The sequence below is a fragment of the Eptesicus fuscus genome, chromosome 3 (assembly GCF_027574615.1).
Source record: "Eptesicus fuscus isolate TK198812 chromosome 3, DD_ASM_mEF_20220401, whole genome shotgun sequence".
Lineage (NCBI taxonomy): Eukaryota > Metazoa > Chordata > Mammalia > Chiroptera > Vespertilionidae > Eptesicus > Eptesicus fuscus.
This window is the reverse complement of record NC_072475.1, coordinates 1260734-1282686: the sequence shown is the minus strand read 5'-3', so window position 1 is coordinate 1282686 and position 21953 is coordinate 1260734. Positions and strand designations below refer to the sequence as shown.

The following is a 21953-nucleotide window of genomic DNA, read 5'->3' as shown; positions in this document are numbered from 1 at the left end:
ACGCACGTGTCCCTGAGCAGATCCATAAGCTAGATCAGCGGTCGCCAACCCCTGGTGCGCAGACCACTGGTGGCCCGTGAGGTCCGGAGGTTGGCGACGGCTGGGCTGGGTGGCCCTTAAAGGAGCACGCTGAGTCAGCGTGTGGGCCGGTTCAGTAAGGGCTGGTTCACATGCGTTTAGAAGCCACGGCAAAAGGCTTGCCCTTCGGGAGCGGCAGGGAGTGTGGCGTGTGGGGGCCTTGTGGGAGCTTGAGGAGAGCTAAAGTGAGGAACCCACCAGCCCTCGGTTCCTGGGGTCTCCACGCCGGCGCCCCCCTCAGAGAGGCCTTCTCGGCTCCACCCCTGTCCTTCCCGGCTCTGCTCCTGGCCGGGACGGCCCGCCCGTGTGTTGGTTGACCGCTTGTCTGTTACCCGGTGGGTGAGGGTGAGGACAGGCCGCTCTGCAGAGCGGGGCGCGTAGCGGTGCCTGGAGACAGCGAGGGCCGCGGCGTGGGCAGGCCGGCAGGCTTGCGCTCTGGGGCCCGAGGGCCCGTGCTTTGGGTCTGGAGGGCCACACAGTCTGTGGGACCCGACCGCCCCGCTGAGCCCTTGCAACAGGGCAGCAGCAGGACGTGCGCACACGTTTACCTCGTCTCGTCTGTGGATCTCATTCCTTCATGTGACAGCACAGCACGCACTGTTTTCCTTAGGAAATTTGCATGGGTCAGTGGTCGCCGACCGGTGGTGCGCAGACCACTGGTGGCCCGTGAGGTCCGAAGGTTGGTGACGGCTGAGCTGGGTGGTTGAAGGTTTTAAGCCTTTACAAGGCTGGCTTTCTGATCAGCATCACATATTTTTACTGAATTTTTGGGAAACGTTCACTGCGTGCAAAGCTGCCCTGTGGCGTCTTAGGCGTGGTGGGTTCTTGAGGGACACCAGACAGGGCGGACACCTCCCGCTGACCCCTCCTCCGCTGCAGAGGAGGGAACCTGACGCTCCTGCACTTCCTGTTGGGCTTGAAAACGGCCCCAGACGACGAGCTGGTGGCCGAGCTGGTGGCGAGCATCCTCCGAGTGTGCCCGGACCTGCTGCACAAGTACTTCAAGGAGGTCACGCTCTCCTTCCTGCCCCGCGCCAAGGCCACGTGGGCCAACAACATCAAGCTGCTGCACAAGGTGAGGATGGGCCGGTCTCGGGTCGGCGGCGGGAGAGGGTGACCGTGACCCACTGAGTGGGATGTAGGTCACCCGGCGGCGGCCCTTCTCCGCGGGCTCAGCCTTGGAGGCCGGGGAGCCGGTTTCATCCTTTCCCCGGTTTTCACGCAGCGAGAGCCCGGGAGCTGGGGCCTGCTTCTCCCACGTGGGCTGGGGCTGCTCTGGAGCCTGGGGCCTGGGTCGCGTGCACTGTCACTGGCCCGGCTGCCCCGCCTCAGGAGTGACGCTGACCTCCGCCCCCACCTTTCTCCTGTCACAGATCTACGAGGCCCAGCCGGACGTCTCCCGGGCGTTTCAGACCCGAGAGTTCATCCCCCTGCCCCGGCTGCTGGCCATGGTGATGGTGACCACCGTGCCCCCGGTGTGCAACAAGATCATGTTCACCCAGGCACTGAATGTGAGTGCTTGCCTCGCTTCTAGAATGTTCTCCTGCTCTTCCGCTGGCCCTACAGGACGCGCTGGACTCTGACTCGTCAGGGAGCCTCAGAGGCTTTCCGTGTGTCCACCCCCCGGGGAGGGGCATTCCTGCCAGGGCCAGGCGATGGCTGCCCAGCCCCTGCTCGAGCGGAAGTCTGCCCAGTGCAGCCCCGGCTGGGAGGCCTGTGCCCGGTGCAGCCCGGGCTGGGAGGCCTGTGCCCGGTGCAGCCCGGGCTTGGGGGTCAGTGCCCGGAGCAGCCCCGGCTGGGAGGTCTGTGCCCGGTGCAGCCCCGGCTGGGAGGTCTGTGCCCGCCATGCCGCCCCCGGCTGGGAGGCCTGTGCCCGCCATGTAGCCCCCGGCTGGGAGGTCTGTGCCCGGTGCAGCCCGGGCTGGGAGGCCTGTGCCCGGTGCAGCCCGGGCTGGGAGGCCTGTGCCCGGTGCAGCCCGGACTGGGAGGCCTGTGCCCGGTGCAGCCCGGACTGGGAGGCCTGTGCCCGGTGCAGCCTAAGGACCTTGTGGGTTTGACTCCTTCCCAGTTGGACAGCAAGTCGGTGCGGCACACGGCCCTGGCCCTGCTCCTGTTCATTCTGAAGCGAGCTCTGAAGACCATCGACTTCTGCCTGAGCAGCGAGGCCTGGCAGGGGCCCGGCGTGTACACGGCCGCGATGATGGAGGACTTTGCGCGGCTCTTCCGCGAGGCCCTGAGCAAGGTACGCCTGCGGCCGGCGTGGACGGCATGTCCGGGCCTTCTGTGGGATGCCCAGGTTAGCGCCCACTGCGAGGCCGTCTCGGGAGCTCAGGTGGGTGTGAGGCGCAGGGGTCCGTGGCCCTCGGGCCCGAGTTCCTCCAGGAGCCGGCGTGCCCGCCCTCCCCCAGGCTGCGTGCACACGGGGCCGGGGCTGCACGCACACGGGGCCGGGCTGCGGGGCTGCACGCACACGGGTCGGGGCCCCTCTCGCTCCCTCCTCCCCGCGGGTCAGGAAGGACGTGGCCGGAGCCTGGCCGCTGCCTGAGCCGAGGTCGCCCTGGGCAGGTCCCCGAGGTCACGGACATGTGTGTTCCCAGGGCCTCGCTCGGGAAACTGAGCCGTAAGGGGCTGCGGGGCCAGTACTTGTGTTTCACCGAGTCCTGGTGCGCGGTTCGGGCGTCGTGCCTCAGGGCGGGGCGGCCGAGGCGGCCGAGGCTGGGGTGCGATGGCTCCCACCCCGTTTTGTGCGTCTCGTCGGACTCAGTCCACGCGTCTCTCTCAGGGCCCCCCTCTCCGTTCCCCTTCTAGGTCTTCCCCGACCTGAACACCGTCGTGTGGGTCTGGCAGTCCCTCAGGAAGCAGGACACCGGAGAGGGGGCCGAGCAGGGACCGAAGCGGGACAGCGGGGCTCCGGCCGGCGAGGCGGCCCCGGGCGGTGAGGGCTCGCAGGGTCGCTGCCTGCAAACGGACGGCGGGGAGGGCTCGTGTCCTCGCTCAGAGGGCAGGGTTAGAGGGCATCATGCGTGGACTCTGACGTGTGTCACGCTGTGCCCTCTACACGCTCGGTCTGAGGACCTGGGCACGGGGGCGGTGGCCGGGGCTGGGCTGTCCGTGGGGGCGGCGCCTCGTGCTGTGCAGGGGAGGTGGCCGCGTGGACCGGGGGTGAGGTTGTTTGACTCGGCCTGTTAGCCGGGCGCTGGGCTCTGCGTCTCACGTCTGTCCTGTGAACCCAGGGCGGCCCCACTGCTGTGTCCCCGCCCCCCCTCCCCCCATGCACAAGGCACCGGAGCTCAGACACAGCGCTCTGACCTGTCCAGGGAAATGGGGGTAAACCCGGCTGTTTGAGCAGCTTGACCTTTACCACGGGGTCCTTCAGTCGCATCTGTGGGTCTGTCCGCCGCGGGCTCAGTGCTCAGCCCGCAGTTGACGGAGGTGGGTCGATGGTGTCTCCTAACGAAGCTTTCGTTCTGCTCAGACGACGCGGAGACCATCCTTCTGAAGGCCGTCCTGCTGCAGGTCATCTGCCTCTACCAGAGGGTGGTCCCGCACGTGGTCACCCAGTACAACTTCGACTTCAGCAAGCTCCTGAGGGGTGCGTCTCACACCCCTCCCCCCCGCCCATCCCCCCCCCCCCCCGTGCCTGCCAGTCTCACACCCCGCCCCCCACTGTGTCTGCCAGTCTCACACACACACACACACCCCCCGCTGTGCCTGCCAGTCTCACACACACACCCCCGCCCCCCACTGTGTCTGCCAGTCTCACACACACACACACACACACACCCCGCTGTGCCTGCCAGTCTCTCACACACACACACACACACCCGCCCCCCGCTGTGTCTGCCAGTCTCACACACACACACCCGCCCCCCGCTGTGCCTGCCAGTCTCTCACACACACACACACACCCCCCGCTGTGCCTGCCAGCCTCACACATACACACACACACACACACACACACACGCCCCCCGCTGTGCCTGCCAGCCTCACACCCCTCCCCTGTCCCCACTGTGTCTGCGCACACGGGGGCTCGGGTAAAACAAGCGGGGCCAGAGCAGGGAAGGCCGGGCCGGCGCGTGTGAGGGTGTGACTCCCGGGGCTGCTGCTCTCACCGGATAACACTGCTCCGTGGCCGGGGTCCTCGGGTCAGTGCTTGGTGAGCAGCCGCAGCGAGAGGCGGGGAGACGCAGCCTGCGTGGCCATGGGGCGCTCACGACAGCCTCTTGGAGGGGGCGGGCCCTGGGAGGGCGCCTTCCCGCCCGGCCTCTGACATCATTGCTCGCCCCCCACCGGTGCGGCGGCGCACACCACCCGTGAGCGGGACTCACCGTCGGGTCGCGTTTCCTCGAGGGGAAGTGTGAAATCGCCGTGTCAGGAGCCTCTAGGACGAGCGTGTCGAACGCGCTCTGGGAAGGCTCGGGAGCAGCGTCCTGGGTGTGAGCGGTGGGGCGCCTGCCGTGGTGGGAGGGAGAGGTTCCCGTTGATGGGAGCACAGAACAGGCTCGGAACGTGGCCGTCAGTGTAGTGGCTGTGTCCTTCCTGGGAACCAGTCAGGGGCCGGGAGCAGTCTCGGTGGCCGCCGTCTGCTCACAAAATGCTTGCAGCCGGGAGCAAGGCCTGTGCCCACGCCCGGGCTGGCATTAGCGGAGGCCCCTGGAGGGCGGCGTGGCGGCAGCACTGAGCCGCCGGAGGCCTCAGCGGCCCAGGCAGCGTGTTGAGGGTTTGGGCCTCGGGCGGGGACGTCAGGTGAGGTGTGGCCGAGCAGGGCACAGCCTGTGTGAGGGCGACCCCAGGTCGGGGCGGAACCCTGCGTCCGCCCTTTCATCTGGACACGGCGCCTTCGTCCGGTCCCTGGGCCAGGACAGCAGCCGCTGGGCGCAGCCCCCGCGTGACGCGACTTCTCTCCGCCAGGTGTCATCTCGGAGCAGGCCCTGCGGGAGCAGGTGCCCCCCGTCCTGCAGCACCACCTCCTGCAGGTGGCCCTGGAGCTGCCCGCCTGCAAGTTCTCCTGGCTGAAGGCTCAGGTAGGAGCGGGCGCCCTCCGCCCTCGCACGCCTGCGGGCTCGCTGGGGACTTCCAGCCGGGCAGGACCCGGCAGGCGGGGCCCGGAGGGCGACAGGCAGGTCCCGTGGTCCCGTCTGAGGGAGACGTGGAGCCGGGAAGCCTGCACTCTCGGTTGGAAATAAGGGGCTTACCTGAGAGCCTCGCCTGCTGGGCCCTGGAGCTTCTGCACTTTTTACCTGGACTGTTTGCTCTTTTGTTTAAAGCCTTTGGGAAGTAGCCCCAGCCGGCTGAGCTCAGTGGGGAGAGTGTCAGCCTGCAGAATAAAGGGAGCCAGGGGGAGCGCTGGCGTTCTCTGACCAGCGTGGCTGCTGGGGCTCCCTGAAGACGCCATGTGAAGTCGTGAGGGGCTCACGATGCAGCAGGTCCTGTGCTGACACACGGGCCTTATCGTGTCTGTCGGGAAGGGGGAAACCAGGCAGTTAGCGTCGTCTGCGTGTTTCTCAGTAGCTCAGGTGACTTCTGTTTTTTTAAATATATTTCTTTATCGATTTCAGAGAGGAACGGAGAGGGGGAGAGAGAGAGAGAAACATCAATAATGAGAGAGAATCATCGCTTGGCTGCCTCCTGCACGCCCCCTACTGGGGATTGAGCCCACAACCCGGGCCTGTGCCCCTGGCCAGAATCGAACCCGGGACCCTTCAGTAAGACTTGAAACTTAACTTAAGATCTCGTGGGATCTGTAGCGTGCAAGCGGGTGTTTACATCTTTACACGTGGCATTTCCAGAAAGGGGTGGGACGCTGTGGCCCTGGGGTCACTGTATTTCTCCCCCTTTTCACCCCCAAGTCCTCTCTCTCAGGTTCCCCTGCATCTTGGTTGGGGTGTTCCGCTGGAGGACTTCCTGTGTGCCAGCTTCCACCCATGTGCTCTGGACGGCTCGCTGGCCGCTCCACACGTGTGCTCTGGACGGCTCGCTGGCCGCTCCACACGTGTGCTCTGGACGGCTCGCTGGCCGCTCCACACGTGTGCTCTGGACGGCTCGCTGGCCGCTCCACACGTGTGCTCTGTCGCGGCTCGCTGGCCGCTCCACACGTGTGCTCTGTCACGGCTCACTGGCCGCTCCACACGTGTGCTCTGTCACGGCTCGCTGGCCGCTCCACACGTGTGCTCTGTCGCGGCTCGCTGGCCGCTCCACACGTGTGCTCTGTCGCGGCTCGCTGGCCGCTCCACACGTGTGCTCTGTCGCGGCTCGCTGGCCGCTCCACACGTGTGCTCTGTCGCGGCTCGCTGGCCGCTCCACACGTGTGCTCTGTCGCGGCTCGCTGGACACATCTTGGAGACGAGGTGCTGGGCACGAGGTCACAGCCACGAGTGGCGGGCCCAGTCCTGGAGGCGGGGAGCCCGTTGACGCCGCGGTCCCCCTCCAGGAGGGCCCGGAGGCGGAGCTCCTCGGCGGTGAGCGGTCCGTGTTCTACCTGCTGATGAAGATGTTCGTGGCCAGCACCCACTCCCAGCTCAAGTCGTCCACCAAGCGCCTCATCATGAAGGTGAGCGCGCCCACGCCCTCTCTCGGCTCCGCGGCGCTGAGCAGTCCGCACAGTAGGTGCTTTGTCAGGCTTGCTGAATCGAGGTTCTCAATCTCATCATTTAAGCCTGGAGGCCCTGTGGCCGTTCCAGGGGCGGCGTCTTAGACGTGCCGTGTCCGAGAGGCGGCGTGCCGTGGGGCGTGTGAGCTCCTCGGTTTGGGTCCTGGTCCTGCTTCCTGGCGGCCTTGTCACTGACTCGCCCCAGGTTCACCTCAAACCGTCCTCGTGGACATGGGGGTGCACCTCGCCCGCCGGAGTCCCCAGGGCCCGAGAGGCTCGGGCATCGGGCAGGCTGGGGGTGCGCAGCTGTGAGGGCCGTGTCGCACACGTGTGCCTGGGACTGTGCGGGTCTGGGGGAGTCCGGGCCGCCTAGAGCCGGGCGTTTCCTGTGGGGGGAGGAGCTGAGGGAAGGCGAGCAGCAGCGGGACAGTCCTCCCTGCCGGGCACACGTGCTCTCTCCTGTCCCCTCCGTGGGGGCAGAGAGCACAGCATGTAGTGAGACTGTAGGGGAATCCCGGGCCCTTGGGCTCCCTGGGCTCCGCGTCCCGTGGGGCCCGCCACCCGGCCAGGCCCACAGAGCCAGGTCCTGCTGACGTGCCGGCCGTCTGCTCGCACAGATCCTGCGGGACACGGGCGTGTTCGAGCACACGTGGAGGGAGCTGGAGCTGTGGCTGGAGCACCTGCACGACCCCGCGGAGCGCCGCCGGGAGGCCGTCCTCCAGTTTCTGGAACGCGTGAGCGCTGCCCGTGTACAGAGCGTGCCTGGGGGGTCCCACCGAGGGGTCGGGGCCACGGCAGGCGTTTCCGATGCCCCAGCCCAGAGGCCGCCTGGCTCCCCTCCTGCTTCCTGCCGCCGCTCCGTCTGAGACAGGAGGAGACTCGGTGCTGCTGACTGTCCTTTAAGGACCTGCTTTTGCACAGAACGGGGGTAACTAAGTGACGGTAAAAGCAACGACAGACACACGGAGAGGAGATCTTTAAAATCCTGCAAAACGCTTTAAAACTGCAGAAAAGCTCTCGTTCTCGTGGAGCCCGTGAGCGCTGTTGCCCGCCCTGTTCTACCGGGATGTCTGGGACACTTTCCCCGTTTCCTTTGCGACCTTCCGACGGCTTTCCTCTCGGCCTCTCGTGCCAGGTGTTGCTGACGTTGGTGGCAAACCCCTACGTGTACACAGACAAGGCCTCCGACTTCGTCCAGGAAGCCAGCACGCTGCAGGCCGCGGCCAGGCAGGACGCCGACGACGCCAGCATCCCCATCTCCCACATCGACGGTCAGTACGCTCCCTGACCCTGGTTCTGGGCTCAGCCGCCGTGGCCCGTTAGACACAGAACGGGAATCGCGTTCAAGGTTGTGGAGCGCAAACCTGGTCGAAGCCCAGCCCACGTGGACACGAAACCGCCCTGTCCTCTTACGTGGCGGAGGAGCGTGCTGGCTGTGCTGGTGGCTGCGCAGCACCTGCCTCACGCAGGGCTGATCTGAGCTCACAGGCCCCACGTCCCAACCTCACAGTTCGTGGGCCGCTGTCAGCCTCGCGCCGGCACTCCGTCGGGATGGGCACCGGTGCCGCCCGCTCTGTGCTCTGGTGCTGCCGGGGGTGGCGGGGGGGCCTCAGTGTCCAGGGGAAGCTTCCCCTGAGGGGACTCTCGCCCGTTGTCCCTGAGCGGGCGGGTCCTCCTCTGCTTAGAGTCAGACTGTGTGTTAGGCCTTTCCCCCGGGAAGCGGAGTGCTTACTCTCCTTTCGCCCACATTCTCCTGCTCCCCTGCCCCCGGCTCACCCTGCGCAACCCCCCCCCCCCCCAGACGTGCTGGACATGGTGGACGTGCTGGTGGAGGGCAGCGAGGGCCTGGACGAGGAGATCGGGTGCTCGCTGAGCGAAGACACGGCCCTGCTCACGTTCCCGTTCAGCCCCGTGGCCCCCGCCGCCCTGGAGGCCAGGAACAAGCTGCTCCTCGGGACGGAGCGTGAAGCAGGTGCCTGCGTGGGCGGACATGGGGCGTCACGCCAGCTGGGTTCGTGTGGGGTGGGAGGCGGGGCTCCAGGGGCCTGGGAGTAATCGCTGAAAACCCACCAAAGTGAGAGCTGCCAGCGGCGGGGCTCGGCGGGCGGGGCTCGGCGGGCGGGGTAGGGGCTAGAGGCCGCCGGGCCGCTGGGGAGGGGCCATGGGAGGATGAATCTGACGTCCTGTGTGTGCATGCCTGCACAGACCCTGCTGTAACACCCATCTTTCCACTGCTTTTTTTTCTTTTTAAATGTATTTTTATTGGTTTCTGAGAGGAAGGGAGAGGGAGAGAGAGATAGTAACATCAAATAATGAGAAGTAATCATTGATTGGCTGCCTCCTGCACGCCCCCCACTGGGGCACACAACCCGGGCATGTGCCCTTGACCAGAATCGAACCTGGGACCCTTTAGTCCGCAGGCCGACGCTCTATCCACTGAGCCAAACTGGCTAAGGCGTGTTTCTCGATTGCTTGACGCTAAAGCACGGGTTCTTCGTATTTGCCGGGTGTTCAGGCAGCTTAGACTCAAGGAAGTGCCCCAGATCACAGTGTGATGGGTGAGGTCGCTCAGACGTTGCCGCAGTAACCAACAAGCCCCAGCGAGTCACTGGCTTAGCCAGTCAGGGTCTGTTTCTTGACCTGGTGATGGGCCCGGCCCGGCCAGGCCATTCTAGTGGCCGTCCCCCAGGGGCGAGGGCAGCTGACGCCCAGGAGGTGGGCCACGCCTCTCCCATGCCGGGTGCCCTCTGGCCTCAGGACCTGGAGCCTCTGGGGCCTGTGCCAGTGGCATCTGCCCCCAGCGTGGTCATGTGACCCTGGTGGAGTTGGCGTGGATTTCCCTGCTCTGAACACTGAGTGGGTGTGTGGATGGGTCACCGGCGGCCAGTCCCTGAGCCCTGCCGCCCGCCTCCTTCTCCGCAGGGGACAGCGTCGTGGCGTACCTGACGGCCGTGCTCACAGACCTCCTGCACAGCCAGCGGGACCCGCTGGCGCTGTGTCTGCTGCTCCAGGCCTACGACACGCTGGCGCCTCCGCTCCCACAGGGCTGCCTGCCGCCGGGCTGTTTCAGCAGCTACTACCGCCTCTGGATCCCGGAGCCCGCCCGGGAGGCCGCGGTGAGTGGGTGCCCCGCCCCAGCGCTCCCCCGGGGACCAGCCTGTCCCGGGAAACCGAGCGTTCTTCCCGCGGCCCAGCTGTGTCACTTTGCAGGGCGACATTTCCTAACCTCGCTTCCCTGCGTCGGAGGGCGCTGAAGGGACGGACACGGCTGGTGGGGAGCCATGCGCCCCTCTGGCTGCTGGGTAACTAGGCAGCTGCTGGGGTCGGCTTTGGGGGGTGCCTTTTCCTCCCCCTGAGCAAGCTGCACTCTTGCTGTGCCGTCCTCCAGGGTCCTCCATGGCCCTTGGCACCCAGGGCTTCTTGAGCTCAGTTGTCAGACTCCACCCCCCCCCCCCAATCCCCCACGCTCTTCACCAGCGGCCCCGTGCCCACCCACGCAACAGGCCGGGCTAGGCCTTGGTGATGGCCGGGCTAGGCCTGTGTGGAGTGAGGCCGCTTCGGGCTGCACTCCTGGGTGGGTGCTTGGAGCATGAGCATCTGCCCTGCAGAGGGCACAGGGCTTCTCCCCTTTGAGGGCCTCGGAACCCCTGCAGCTGCACCCCAGGGAGGAGGGCCCCCCCTTTCGCTGCTGGGAGCATGGCTTCCCTGCCCGGGGGCGTGGTTTCCCTGCCTGGGGTAGTGGCTTTCCTGGGGGGTGGGCGGAGAGATACAGCCACATGGGGTCGAGGCGGCAGCTGGGAGTGAGAGACTGAGTGACTCCGGGGCTGTGCTTTGCACCTGCCCTCTCTCCTGACGAGCTTCTCTAAGGGGTGGGCAGGGGTGGCTGTGGAAGGCTCGCCCTCGAGGAGCCGGTGCCCTGCCTACGGGTGACTGCCTGTCCCAGAGGTCATCACAGCGGCTGCGGGTGCAGGCGTCTGTCCTCAGGCTGTGAGACACCTGCCAGCTCAGGCCTCGCGATCGTGCGCTGTGAGGGAGGCTGTGCCTGACAGCCAGGAGCGCGCTTACCTAACGTGCCGCGTGGTCACGTGTTTCCCCGTGGGCGTCCGGGTTGCTATGGGACGTCCCCTGTTGGGGGTGTGGCCTGGACCTGCCTCCCAGGCTGTGCGCCTTCCTCTGGGGTGACTGTCCTCTTCCTCAGCCTCCGCAGGTGCCGCCCAGCCCTGCCCCCCAGGACCCCCCGGCCCGCTCCTTCGGTGCCCTGCTGCAGGCGGCCTTCCGGAGCGAGGGCGAGGCCGCGCTGCTGGACGAGGCGGTGCAGGCGCAGCTGCGAGATGCCGTCCCACATCTGCCCATGCACCGCGTCCTGCTGTCCGTGAAGCACGTGCTGCTGTACTTGCGGACCACCGTGGAGCGCTTCCGCCAGGTGAGCGCCTTCTCCGCACGGGCCACACGCCACCCGGCAGCTAATTCGGTGCCCTGTGCCCGCGGCCTCCTCCCTGGGACAGGCACCCAGGGGGTGGGCACCGTGTTCTCCAGGCCTCACTCGCCAGCCCAGGGAGCCCCTCGCTGCACACGGGCCACGTGCTGCTGGGCCTGGTCGCTGGGCAGCTGCTGGCGGGACGGGGCCCTCCCCCGCGGTGGCACCGAGGCACGGCCAGGTCCCTCCTTGGTGCGTTGTCAGGCGGTGGCTCAGCAGTGAGCGCTCTGTCCGTCCGGTGTGGCTCACGGAGCGTGGGGGCAGGGCTGGAGCTGGGCCTGCTCTCGTCTGGTCAGAACAGCCTGTGCATTGGGTGCAGGAGGCCACGTCCTACTGGGAGACGACTCTGAGGCTAACGGCATTTTCCAGGCACTTGCCAGCCTGGCCTCGGGCCTTGTTACAGGTGGCTCGCACCCGGTCAGGGAGGGACCGCACTGCCTGGGACTGGCAGCCCGCCCTGGCCTGAGGTTGCCTGGCTCTCCCCACAGCTGGGCAGGGGCGCGGGGCCCCCCCTCCTGCAGCTGCTCCTGGACCTGCTCCGGCGCCTGGTCCTGCACTGCGCGCAGCTGGACGCCCAGAACCGGGAGAAGTGCGAGGCCGCGCGGGCCGAGGCCGACCTCTTCCTGGACGCGGAGTCCGCGGCCTCGCTGGAGCTGGCCGGCGACACGGTACCGGGGCTCTGCGTGGCCGTCCTCACTGAGGGACGGGCGGTTTGCTGCAGTGAATTCAGGCTGAATCCTGGGACCTGCAGGCTGAGGGGCACTGCCCAGGTCACGGTCCAGCCCTCGGGGTCGTGCTGGGAGATGCGTGACCGGAAGGCGGGTCTAGCTTTGCCCAGGCCCCGGGGGGTGCTGGGCTCCCCTGAGAGGGGCTTCCATCCTATTCCGCACGGTGAAGACTGGCACAGCGGCTGCCGGCCCCCCGCTGGCCCCGGGCCCCTGAGCGTGTGCCGTCTCTGTCTTCCAGACGCTGGAGGAGGTGCTGGTGGCCACACTCCGCCACCCCACGCTGGAGGGCTGGTTCCTGGCCCTGGAGCGGCAGGCCCTGCCCCCGCACACGCTCAGCCCCGTCCTCGCGAAGCTCCTGGGCGCCCACCTCAGTGCGGGGGTCCTGCCGCTGCTGACGGCGAGCGCCCCGATTCTCCACAGCCGCGGGCAGCTGGGCCTCCTGGCCAGGTACTCGGAGGCCGTCGCCCAGAGCGTGCTGAGGGAGCTGCGGGACCGGAAGGCGGGCCCGGCCACCGCGCCCAAGGCCCTCCCGCAGCTCGAGGCCCTGCAGGCGCTGCACGCGTACATGGAGGGCGCCCAGCTCCGGGAGGTCACGCTGGCCCTGCTGAGCCTGCCCGAGGCCCACCTGGTGGCCCAGCGGCCCGCGACGTCGGCCGGGAAGGAGCGGCGCCTGAGCGCGCTCGGCAAGACCCTGGTCCAGCTGCTGACCGGCGGCCCCCAGGGCCAGCTGCCGAGCGGCGAGCTGCTGTGGGCCGCGGAGTACGTGAGAGGCCTGGGGGCGCTGCTGCCCACGCTGGCCGTGGACGAGCTGGACGCCGTGTTCCTGCGCTCCCTGCAGAGGGAGCCCGAGCTGGCCGCCGCGGTGGGGGTCGGCCTGCTGGACTACTGCCTGGCACGGCGCACGCCGGCGGCCCTGGGCATCGCCACGCTCCTGGTGCAGCGGAGCTGGCCCCACCTGCTGCGGTTCGAGCTGTGGTGCCGGCGGCCGGGCGCGGGGCCCCGCCTGCAGGAGGGCCTGGAGGACGTCCTGCCCCTGGTGCACGGCTACCTCCAGCGCCGGACCCAGGGGCGCCGCACGCGCCCCGCAGCAGGTACGGGGCGGCGGCGAGAAGTCGGGCGGCGGGTCACTTGTTAGCTCTGGGTCTCCGTGGGCTGGGGGTGGTCAGCTCCCTTCTCCAGCGTCTGCCCAGCTCTGGATGGAGGAAGATGAGAAATTCTCACTCAGCAGCCCCCCCCCCGCCGACCTTAAGGCCTGAGGGGTCACCCCTACACACCTCCCATCAACTCTCGAGTTACCCCGTGAAGCAGGGCCACCGAGGAGGACCAGTGCCAGGCCCCCGTGTGGCCGCCGCCTCCCGAGAGCCCTAGAACTCCACGGGCTCCGTGAGCTCGTCCGCGCGGCTCCCGCCCTCGCGTGTGACCGCCTCCCCGTGTCCCCCAGCGCCCTCCGCTGTCGTCCCGGTCCTGAGGAAGGCCCTGTGGCGGCGGCTGCAGACCCGGCTCCTCGGTGCTGACGGGCCCCCGGAGGCGGGGCTGCACGCCGAGATCCTGGCCCAGCTGGTCCCGTTCGCAAGAGCCAAGGACCTGGGTGTCCTCAAGGACCGTTTGCCCAGCGCGCTTCAGACTCCGGACGGCCACCAGAGGTGCGAAGGCTGGGGGGCTGCTCCTGGGGCAGCGCGAGCCGGTGAGACCCGCGGTGCTGGTGCCGTTCCGGGAAGCCCTTTCCTGACGAACCTTCCGGCCATCCTGCTGGCGGCTCTGACCCCTCCGCACCGGCTCTCCACCCGGGACGGGCGACGTCTGACGTGTCATCACAACACGGGGGGGGCGGGGGAGCCAGAGGGTGGAAGCCATGGGTGCTGCTGAATGTCCCATGATGCCTAGGACGGCCCCGCGCCCCCCGCCCTCCGTCCCCCGCAACAAGGAATGACCTGGCTGGAAGCTCCGGTGCCGGGAGGTCGGACAGCCTGCCTTGGACCAAGTCGGGACAGGGTGCCCTCTGGTTGCCCTGCGGCTCCCTCTGTGCAGGCGCTGGCCGTCCTCCATGGCAGAGGAGGGGGGAGCGGCTGCGGTCCCTGAGCCTGGGTAGCACAGGGCGCGGGACTCCGGGTTGTACTTAAAGCTGGAGGGTGTAGGCGCCGCCTCTGACCCTGAGACCTTGCCTTCTGCTGCAGTTGGATCGTGGCCGACGCTGTCTCGGCCGCCCTGGAGGGGGCGGCGGCAGAGCTGCGCGCCTGGAGAGAGAGCCTGCTGGCGTCCTGTGTGACGTGGCTGGTCGGGGCGTTCGGCGGCCGGGAGCAAGGCCGAGACGGAGCCCGGGGGCAGGAGGCGCAGATGCTGCTGAGGTTCAACCAGCTGCTGGTAGGTGCCCTGCTTTCCTGAGCATCCCGGTCGGATTCCAGGGACAGGAAGGTCGGCCAGGGGTCACAGCACACACCACGCCGGGCATGAACGGGGCTGGTGAGGGTGAGGGGCCCTGTCTGGGAGGCCAGGTGGCAGGTGCAGCCCCTGACGTGAGGAGCCGGCGGGGGGGGGTGACTTCAGCAGGCATCGGTGCATCTTCTGAGATGACCTGGCTCTTCCTCTGCGTAGTCTGTCAGAAAGTGGGTCCTGTTGACCTTGGAGTATGAAACCAGCCTTGGCCTCCGGGCTGTGGGCAGCACTGTTTTAGACACGGGTTCGCTGCGCTCGTGTTTTAGAAGAACTTCTGCATCTGTGTGCGTGCGGGTGGCTGTGACTCTGACTTCACGCCGTGTCCTTGTTTGGCTTTGGGATCAGGTAGCACGCCCTCAGCCTGGGCTGAGAAGAGTCTCGATGGGTGTAAAACCCTAGGTTTTCTGTTTTCCTTAAACATTTAACGGGGTTGCTGTGCTGTCCTCTGCGTGCGTTGTCTCCGAGGAGATGGCTGTCAATCTTGTTTTTGTTCCTCGTAAAGTGCACCCCTTTTCTCTGGCTGCTTTTAGGCTTTTAGGTTTTTCTTCACGTCAGTCAAAGCAACCGGATTATGATGTGCCTTAGAGTAGGTCTCTTCCGGTTTCCTGTGCTTTGGGTTCAGTGCGCTTGTCTCTATAAAATTTGGAAATATTCAGCTATTTTTGGCCATTATGCTTTCTGTTGAAGTGTGGTTTTTTTTAACGTTTTTATACACAGAGATAATGAGCATTCTGAAAGCTGATGTGAGTTATTCCTCAGGGCACAGTGGAAGTTCTTTTAAACTTTAGTCCCACAGACGCTGTGACTTGTGTTGATAAACATGAAGGCTAAGTGAGTGGTAACACTCGGAGGTCACAGACCGAGCAGTGTGTCTGCGTCTCGGGCCTGGGACTCACCACCTGCATGTCAGCCTTGATCGTGTGTGATGGCTGTGGGCGTCGGGCCGGCTCACAGGCCCCGATGGCAGGACCAGGGGAGAGGAGGAGCGTCTCGCGAGTCAGGGAGATGGAGTGCGAGGAGCGGGCGGGCCACGGCCGCGGCCACCGTGGGCGTCCCTGCGCGGCCACCGTCCGCCCAGCAGGCTGGCTTGGTGACTGAGTGACAGGCTCTGCTCTCAGGGATTTGAGCCCTCAAGGCCTGCTTCCTCCTCCTTTGTAATAGACCTTTGTACTTCCCAGAGCAGTTTTAGATTCACAGTGAGACTGAGTGAGAAGTACAGAGGTCCCCTCGGCCCCCCAACACACACAGCCTCCCCCACCGTCAACACCCATCCGAGCCCTTTTCTTGTAATTGAAACGCATTTTCTTCGTTTAAAATCGGTTTTGGAGAGACAGGCAGACGTCGGTTTGTTGTCCCACTTACACACACACTCACTGGTTCTCGTGTGCGCCCTGACGGGACCCAACACGCACCGTGGCGGATTGGACGACGCTCTGACCAGCGGCACCACCCGTGGGGCCTGGAGCACGTTCTCGTGTCGTGAGACGGAAGCTCTGAGGCGCACAGTCGTGTCGACACACACGTCCCTGTGCCCACACTCCCGCCTGATCCCGTCCTCCCCGGAAGTCCGTCTGTGCTGCCGGGCCCCTCCCGCAGAGCAGCCACCCCTCTGGTGTTTCCTCCACGCGGTGGCTGGGACCCGCCCCGGCCCTGCGGGTGGAGGCGTGGTCCTCCGGGCGGGTGCTGTCACGTGTGTAAACAGGACGCGGTTCCCGGGTGCTTCCTGTCTGTCTCTCCCGCAGGACGCGGTTGGGGACGTGGACCCCGGAGATTGGCAGCGGTTCGTGAAGACGGGACTCAGGTAAGGGGAGGGCTGTTTTCTTCTCATCCTCACCCGCGGAGTTCTCATTGATTTTGGAGAGGGAGGGAGGGACAGGGAGAGAGAAGCATCAGTGGTTGCTTTCCGGGCGGGCAGTCGAACCTCTGGCCCTTCGGCGCTTGAGACGACGCTCCGCCCGCTGAGCCGCCCCGGCGGGTGGCTCGTGTCTCGGTGTGGTGTCTGGTGGTGCCGGCAGCCGCTGGTCCGGCTCAGGGACACGGTGTGGAGCCAGGTCGCAGCCTGCCCCGCAGCGAGCTGTGCGATGGCGAGAGCAGCCTCCGGACCGGGGATGCTGTAGAGGCAGAAGCGGGCGAGACCCGCACAGCGCGCCACGCGGCACCGCTGACCGGTCCGTGCTTCTCTCCCCGCCCTGGCCAAGGGCGGTGTCCGCTGAGGCTGAGCCTGGCGTGGCCACGCGTGTGTTCATACTTGGCATGTCACTGTGTCCCTAAACGATAGTGCCCGTGTGCGTGTCCTTCCTGTTAACTCGATGTCCGAGTCACCCGTGTGGACACGGGCTCTCACCCACCCACGGCTCCTGCTGGGGTCCCCGTGTCTCGGTGCGCCAGTTACTGTTCGAGGTGGACAGCACCTCCCGCCCTCCCCGCGTGGGTGCTGCTGCCTCTCGTGCCCACGCGCCAGCTTTCCCCGGGGACGGGCGCGCCGGCGGCCGGTGTGGGCACCGCTTCAGCCCGTGCCCAGGGCTGGGCTGGCTGAACGGGGGTGGGGAGCTCACCCTTCCCCACATCCACGTCCTCGCTGCACGTGACCGACGGGCTCTGGTCCTGGCCACCGGGCGCCCGGAGCCGTGCCGTTCGGCTGCAGCCCTCGCCTCCCTGGCTGTTCCCCTTGACGCGGACACGCCTTCCCACGGGCAGAGGAGCGCGGGGCCGGTCACGGCAAGAGACCTCCGGGCGCCAGCACGCACTGGCGGCGTCTCTGTCCGGCTGTGGTTGGCGTGTTTCTAGAACGCCCACTGCGTGTCACGTGACTCGGTGTTCCCGTGAGCAGACCTCCCTCTCCCGGAGCAGGAGGCCTCGGGTGTGGGAGACTCAGTGGAAGGCCGAGGAAGGGTGTCTTCACTGCCTCCTGTGAAGTAAGATCCCCTCAGGAAGCTGTTCCCTCGATGCTCCCCTCCTAGGTCTCGGTATCAGGACCCCGCGTTTCTGAGGGCGCTCCACGCCGCCACGCAGCTCCTGTACCGGCCCGAGAGCCCCGTGCGCGCGAGGCTGGTCCCGCTCCCCGTGGTGCACGTGATGCTGGCCCAGCACTCCCTGTTCCTGCCCACCCTGCTGGCGTCCGGGGAGGAGGGCGCCCCCGACGGCCAGGTGAAAGGTGAGGAGACGTCCCCCTCCTCCCGAGGCAGGTCCCCGACTCACCTGCTGCTGGGCTCTGCGGAGGGAGAGGGCGCTTGTCAGGTCCAGGCCCACGCGAGGTGACGCCAGGCAGCGGCAGGCCCTCCCCACAGCCCGGAGCCGCTCCGCCCACGGAGTTGAGTCCTGGTCTTGGGGCTGTGCCGTGGGCACCGAGGTCAGACCTGGGACAGGGAGTCGCCGAGAGGAACTGTGTGGCTGCATGAAACGTCCGATGGGAGGACGGGAGCCTCGGTGAGGGCCGGGCCCTGCGGGGACTCAGAGAGCCAGGCTCAGCGCCATCCGTCCGGGCCAGTGTGTTCACCTTAGCGCCCGAGAGCCCACCTGGTGCGGGCCGGGGACACGCAGGGAGATGCCTGAGGGCCTGCCCTCCCGCAGCCACACAGTCGACACCCCCAAACCGTTAGGAGTCCCCGAGGTCGCACACGGCACAGTGCAGAGAGCCTCACCGCGTCAGTGGGCAGGAAGCAGGCAGGCTGCGCCCTCTGCTCGGGCGGGGGAGGAGCGCAGGGCTGGTGACGGGCGGGGGGAGTTGGGGGTCGTGGGCTGAGATCGGCCTGTCAGAGCCAGGGGAGAGGGGGCGGTGAGCTGCACCCCAAGCCCAGGCTCGCTCGGAGGAGGTTTCATGCTCTCAGTTTCCCTGGGATGCGTCCTCCTCTCATTCCAACCGTGCGTGCCCGTGCGTGCGCACACACATGCACTCACACACACTCACGCACACACACACTCACACACACACCTACACTCACACACACACGCAACTCACACACGCAACTCACACACATACGCGCACACTCATGCACATGCACACACGCGCACACGCACACAACTCAGTCACGCGTGCACACATACTCACACATGCACACACACTCACACATGCACGCACACACACTCACACATGCACACACACGCACACATGCACACACACACTCACACATGCACACACACACTCACACATGCACACACACGCACACTCACACTCACGCTGCTGCTTCTCCCAGAGGCGCTGGTGGACCTGCTGGCGGGGCTCGTGCGGCTGTGCCCGTCCGTCTGCGAGAGCAGCCACTTCGCCGTGCTCCTCGGGGCCTACGGCGCCTCCCTCAGCGTCCTGGGTGAGGGGGACCGTCCTGGGGGAGGGGGCGGGGAGGGGGACAAGGATTCGCCTCTCTAACTTGACCTTCAACTGCCCTCCAGACCAGAAGATCCTACTCCTCCTCCGGGCGTACGAACAGAACAGCCTCAGCCTCGTCAGCTTCAGGTGAGCGCGGGCTGAGGGGCGAGTGGCAGGCCCCGAGGGCGCCACCCGAGACGGGCTCAGTGGGCCCAGCAGCCCAGATCTCCTCGTTCCTGTGTGGTTCTCGGGAGGGGGTGGTGTGGCTCCCCGGCTCCCCTGCTGGCGGAGGCCGCCTGCTGGCTGAGCTGTGGGGATCCGGGGAACTAGGACAGCGCGAGGGCTCAGAACAGTGCCTGGCGCATCGCGCGCTCCAGTTAGGTGTCCTCTGTCGTCATCGCCGACACCGTCCCACCCTCCTCACGCCAGCATCACTCTCACCCCACCGTCCCCCCAAGTTATGTTGGGGATGAAGTGATAGGACCCGTGTGCTGTGCTCAGAACGGCCAGCTGCTCCACACAGCTGCTGCGATGGTCCTTCCATCGTCCGTTCTGCTCCCGCGGGGCCCCTGACCCCGTGCTCTCCTCCCCCCCCCCCCCCCGCCCAGGGTGCTGCTGTGGGGCCCTGACCCCGTGCTCTCCTCCCCCCACCCCCCTCCCCCCCCCCCCCCCCCCCCCCGCCCAGGGTGCTGCTGTGGGGCCCTGACCCCGTGCTCTCCTCCCCCCCCCCGCCCAGGGTGCTGCTGTGGGGCCCGGCGGCCGTGGAGCACCACAAGACGAGCCGCAGCCTGGGCAAGTCCCTGTGGCAGCAGCCGAGCGTCGGGGACACCCTCCGCCTGCTGGACCGCGACCAGATGATGAAGACCATCCTCCACTTCCCCCAGAACCGGAGGCTGCTGCCCCCTGAGGTGCGGGAGGCCGGGGGGGGGCACCCCTCCGAGGGCTCCACTGTACCCTCAGCTGGACAGGCTGTTTCCTGCTAACTTCTTACTGGGTCACACGTCAGCCACATACACAGGCCGCCTAAACCCACCGGGGCCCCTTATACCCACACAGGACCCCCTATATCCACCCGAGGCCCCTTATGCCCACACAGGACCCCCTATATCCACCCGGAGCCCCTTATACCCACACAGGACCCCCTATATCCATCTGAGGCCCCTTATGCCCACACAGGACCCCCTATATCCACCCGGGGCCCCTTATATCCACACAGGACCCCCTATAACCATCTGAGGCCCCTTATGCCCACACAGGACCCCCTGTAATCACCCAGAGCCCCTTATACCCACACAGGACCCCCTATATCCACCCGGGGCCCCTTATACCCACACAGGACCCCCTATAACCATCTGAGGCCCCTTATGCCCACACAGGACCCCCTATAACCACCCGGGGCCCCTTATACCCACACAGGACCCCCTATAACCACCCGGGGCCCCTTATACCCACACAGGACCCCCTATAACCATCTGAGGCCCCTTATGCCCACACAGGACCCCCTATAACCACCCGAGGCCCCTTATACCCACACAGGACCCCCTATATCCACCCAGAGCCCCTTATACCCACACAGAACCCCCTATAACCATCTGAGGCCCCTTATGCCCACACAGGACCCCCTATAACCATCTGAGGCCCCTTATTACCCACACAGGACCCCCTATAACCACCCGGGGCCCCTTATACCCACACAGGACCCTCTATAACCACCCAGAGTCCCTTATTACCCACACAGGACCCCCTATATCCACGGAGCCCCTTATGCTCACACAGGGCCTGTATACCCACCACAGTTACCAGCACTTGTTTCGTTTATAACTTGTCCCCCAAAGATCATATTATTCCGGATACAAGCACTAGTTTGTACAGAATCATTTTTAATGCCCTCGGATATTCCAGGCTCTTTGGACTCTCGATAGTGGGTGAGCATCCCCGCTGTTACAGGTGGGAGGTGGGCAGGATGCACACCTGTTTTGGGCTCTCACAGGACACACAGGACCCGATATTCAGAGACGGGAGCCCCGCGGACCTCGATGGCCTGTACGACCCCTGCTTTCTTCTGCACCTCTTCAGCGAGCTGACCAGGCCAGGTAACCACAGCTGGGGTGGGGGGGCCTGGGGGCCCAGGGGCTGGGGTGGGGGGGCCTGGGGGCCCAGGTGAGGGTTCTCACCGCAGCTGTCCCTGTACAGCTGGTTAGGAAGCTCTCCGGCGCCTTCTCACCTTTCTCCCGCTGAGTTTCAGCAAAGCGACAGCTGGTGTTTCAGATACACAGGGACTTTATTTCAGAGAGGAAGGGAAGGGAGAGGGAGAGGGAGAGAGAAACATTAATGAGCGAGAATCAGTGATCAGCTGCCTCCTGCATGCCCCCCATTGGGATGGAGCCCGCAATCCAGGCATGTGCCCTGACCAGGAATCGAGCTGTGACCTCCTGGTTCATAGATGGACGCCCAACCACTAGTCCACGCTGGCTGGGCTACAGTGATTTGAAAAACAAAAAAACACAGCCCTAGCTGGTGTGGCTCAGTGGATAGAGCATCGGCCTGCGGGCTGAAAGGTCCCGGGTTCGATTCTGGCCAAGGGCACATGCCTGGGTTGCGGGCTCGTTCCCTAGTGGGGGGCGTGCAGGAGGCAGCTAATCAATGATTCTCTCATCATGGAAACAGTGAGATCAGGCATGTTTTTCTCAGAGTCGTGCCTGTTGCCTTTTCTGGGCCGGGGACAGGGCCCGGGGCCTTCTGGGGGTGGTGACCGGTGAGTGGTCTCGATGGGAATCTTCGTACAGCCCTGCAGGGGGCGCTGCAGAGCATCTGCGGAGGGGTTCGCAGCGGCTTAAGGTGCCAGCCCCACGCACCCTCTCACGCTGGAGGGGAGACTTGTCACAGCACGGAGGTGGATAGACAGAAGCAGAAATATAAAAACTTTAAAAGGAAAAGGAAACTACGCTTGTTAAGTGTTGCTGTGGGCTACCTGTCGTCCGGAACGAAGATGGGAGCTCGGTGTGGTGAAGAAAGGCCTGGTGGGAGGAAGCAGGCTGCCGGGGAGGGAAACAGCAGGGAGATGTGACGCTGGACAGACAGACGCCGGCACAGCACAGTGGCCAGGCCGGCGCGGCTCACGTGGCGGCGGGAAGGCCTGGCCTGTTCTCACGTGAAGAGCGCGCTGCCCCTTGGGGGTCGCCCTGGTGAAGAAGGCAGCATGGGCAGGTGTGAGCGAGTGTTCATGGAGCGAGGCGCTGGAATCTTCCATGGCTCGTGTGTGTGTGTGTGTCTGTGTGTGTGTGTGTGTGTGTGTCTGTGTCTCTGTGTGTGTGTGTGTCTGTGTGTGTGTGTGTGGCTAGCGTC

General features: G+C 66.0%; 1 protein-coding gene across 1 annotated transcript in view; it reads left to right on the top strand.

Moving 5' to 3' along the window:
* Positions 1–21953, top strand: part of URB1 (URB1 ribosome biogenesis homolog) — a 41529-nt gene that overhangs the window by 11505 nt on the left and 8071 nt on the right. The window contains exons 9-30 of the mRNA XM_054713437.1: positions 958–1153; positions 1452–1589; positions 2147–2320; positions 2887–3013; positions 3554–3670; positions 4990–5102; positions 6509–6628; positions 7285–7401; positions 7803–7938; positions 8469–8639; positions 9590–9783; positions 10866–11090; positions 11633–11812; positions 12111–12963; positions 13314–13515; positions 14047–14233; positions 16048–16106; positions 17266–17459; positions 18499–18609; positions 18692–18755; positions 19345–19516; positions 20599–20701. Of these exons, the coding sequence (XP_054569412.1) occupies positions 958–1153; positions 1452–1589; positions 2147–2320; positions 2887–3013; positions 3554–3670; positions 4990–5102; positions 6509–6628; positions 7285–7401; positions 7803–7938; positions 8469–8639; positions 9590–9783; positions 10866–11090; positions 11633–11812; positions 12111–12963; positions 13314–13515; positions 14047–14233; positions 16048–16106; positions 17266–17459; positions 18499–18609; positions 18692–18755; positions 19345–19516; positions 20599–20701 (3953 nt within the window). The remainder of the gene's footprint in view (positions 1–957; positions 1154–1451; positions 1590–2146; positions 2321–2886; positions 3014–3553; positions 3671–4989; positions 5103–6508; positions 6629–7284; positions 7402–7802; positions 7939–8468; positions 8640–9589; positions 9784–10865; positions 11091–11632; positions 11813–12110; positions 12964–13313; positions 13516–14046; positions 14234–16047; positions 16107–17265; positions 17460–18498; positions 18610–18691; positions 18756–19344; positions 19517–20598; positions 20702–21953) is intronic.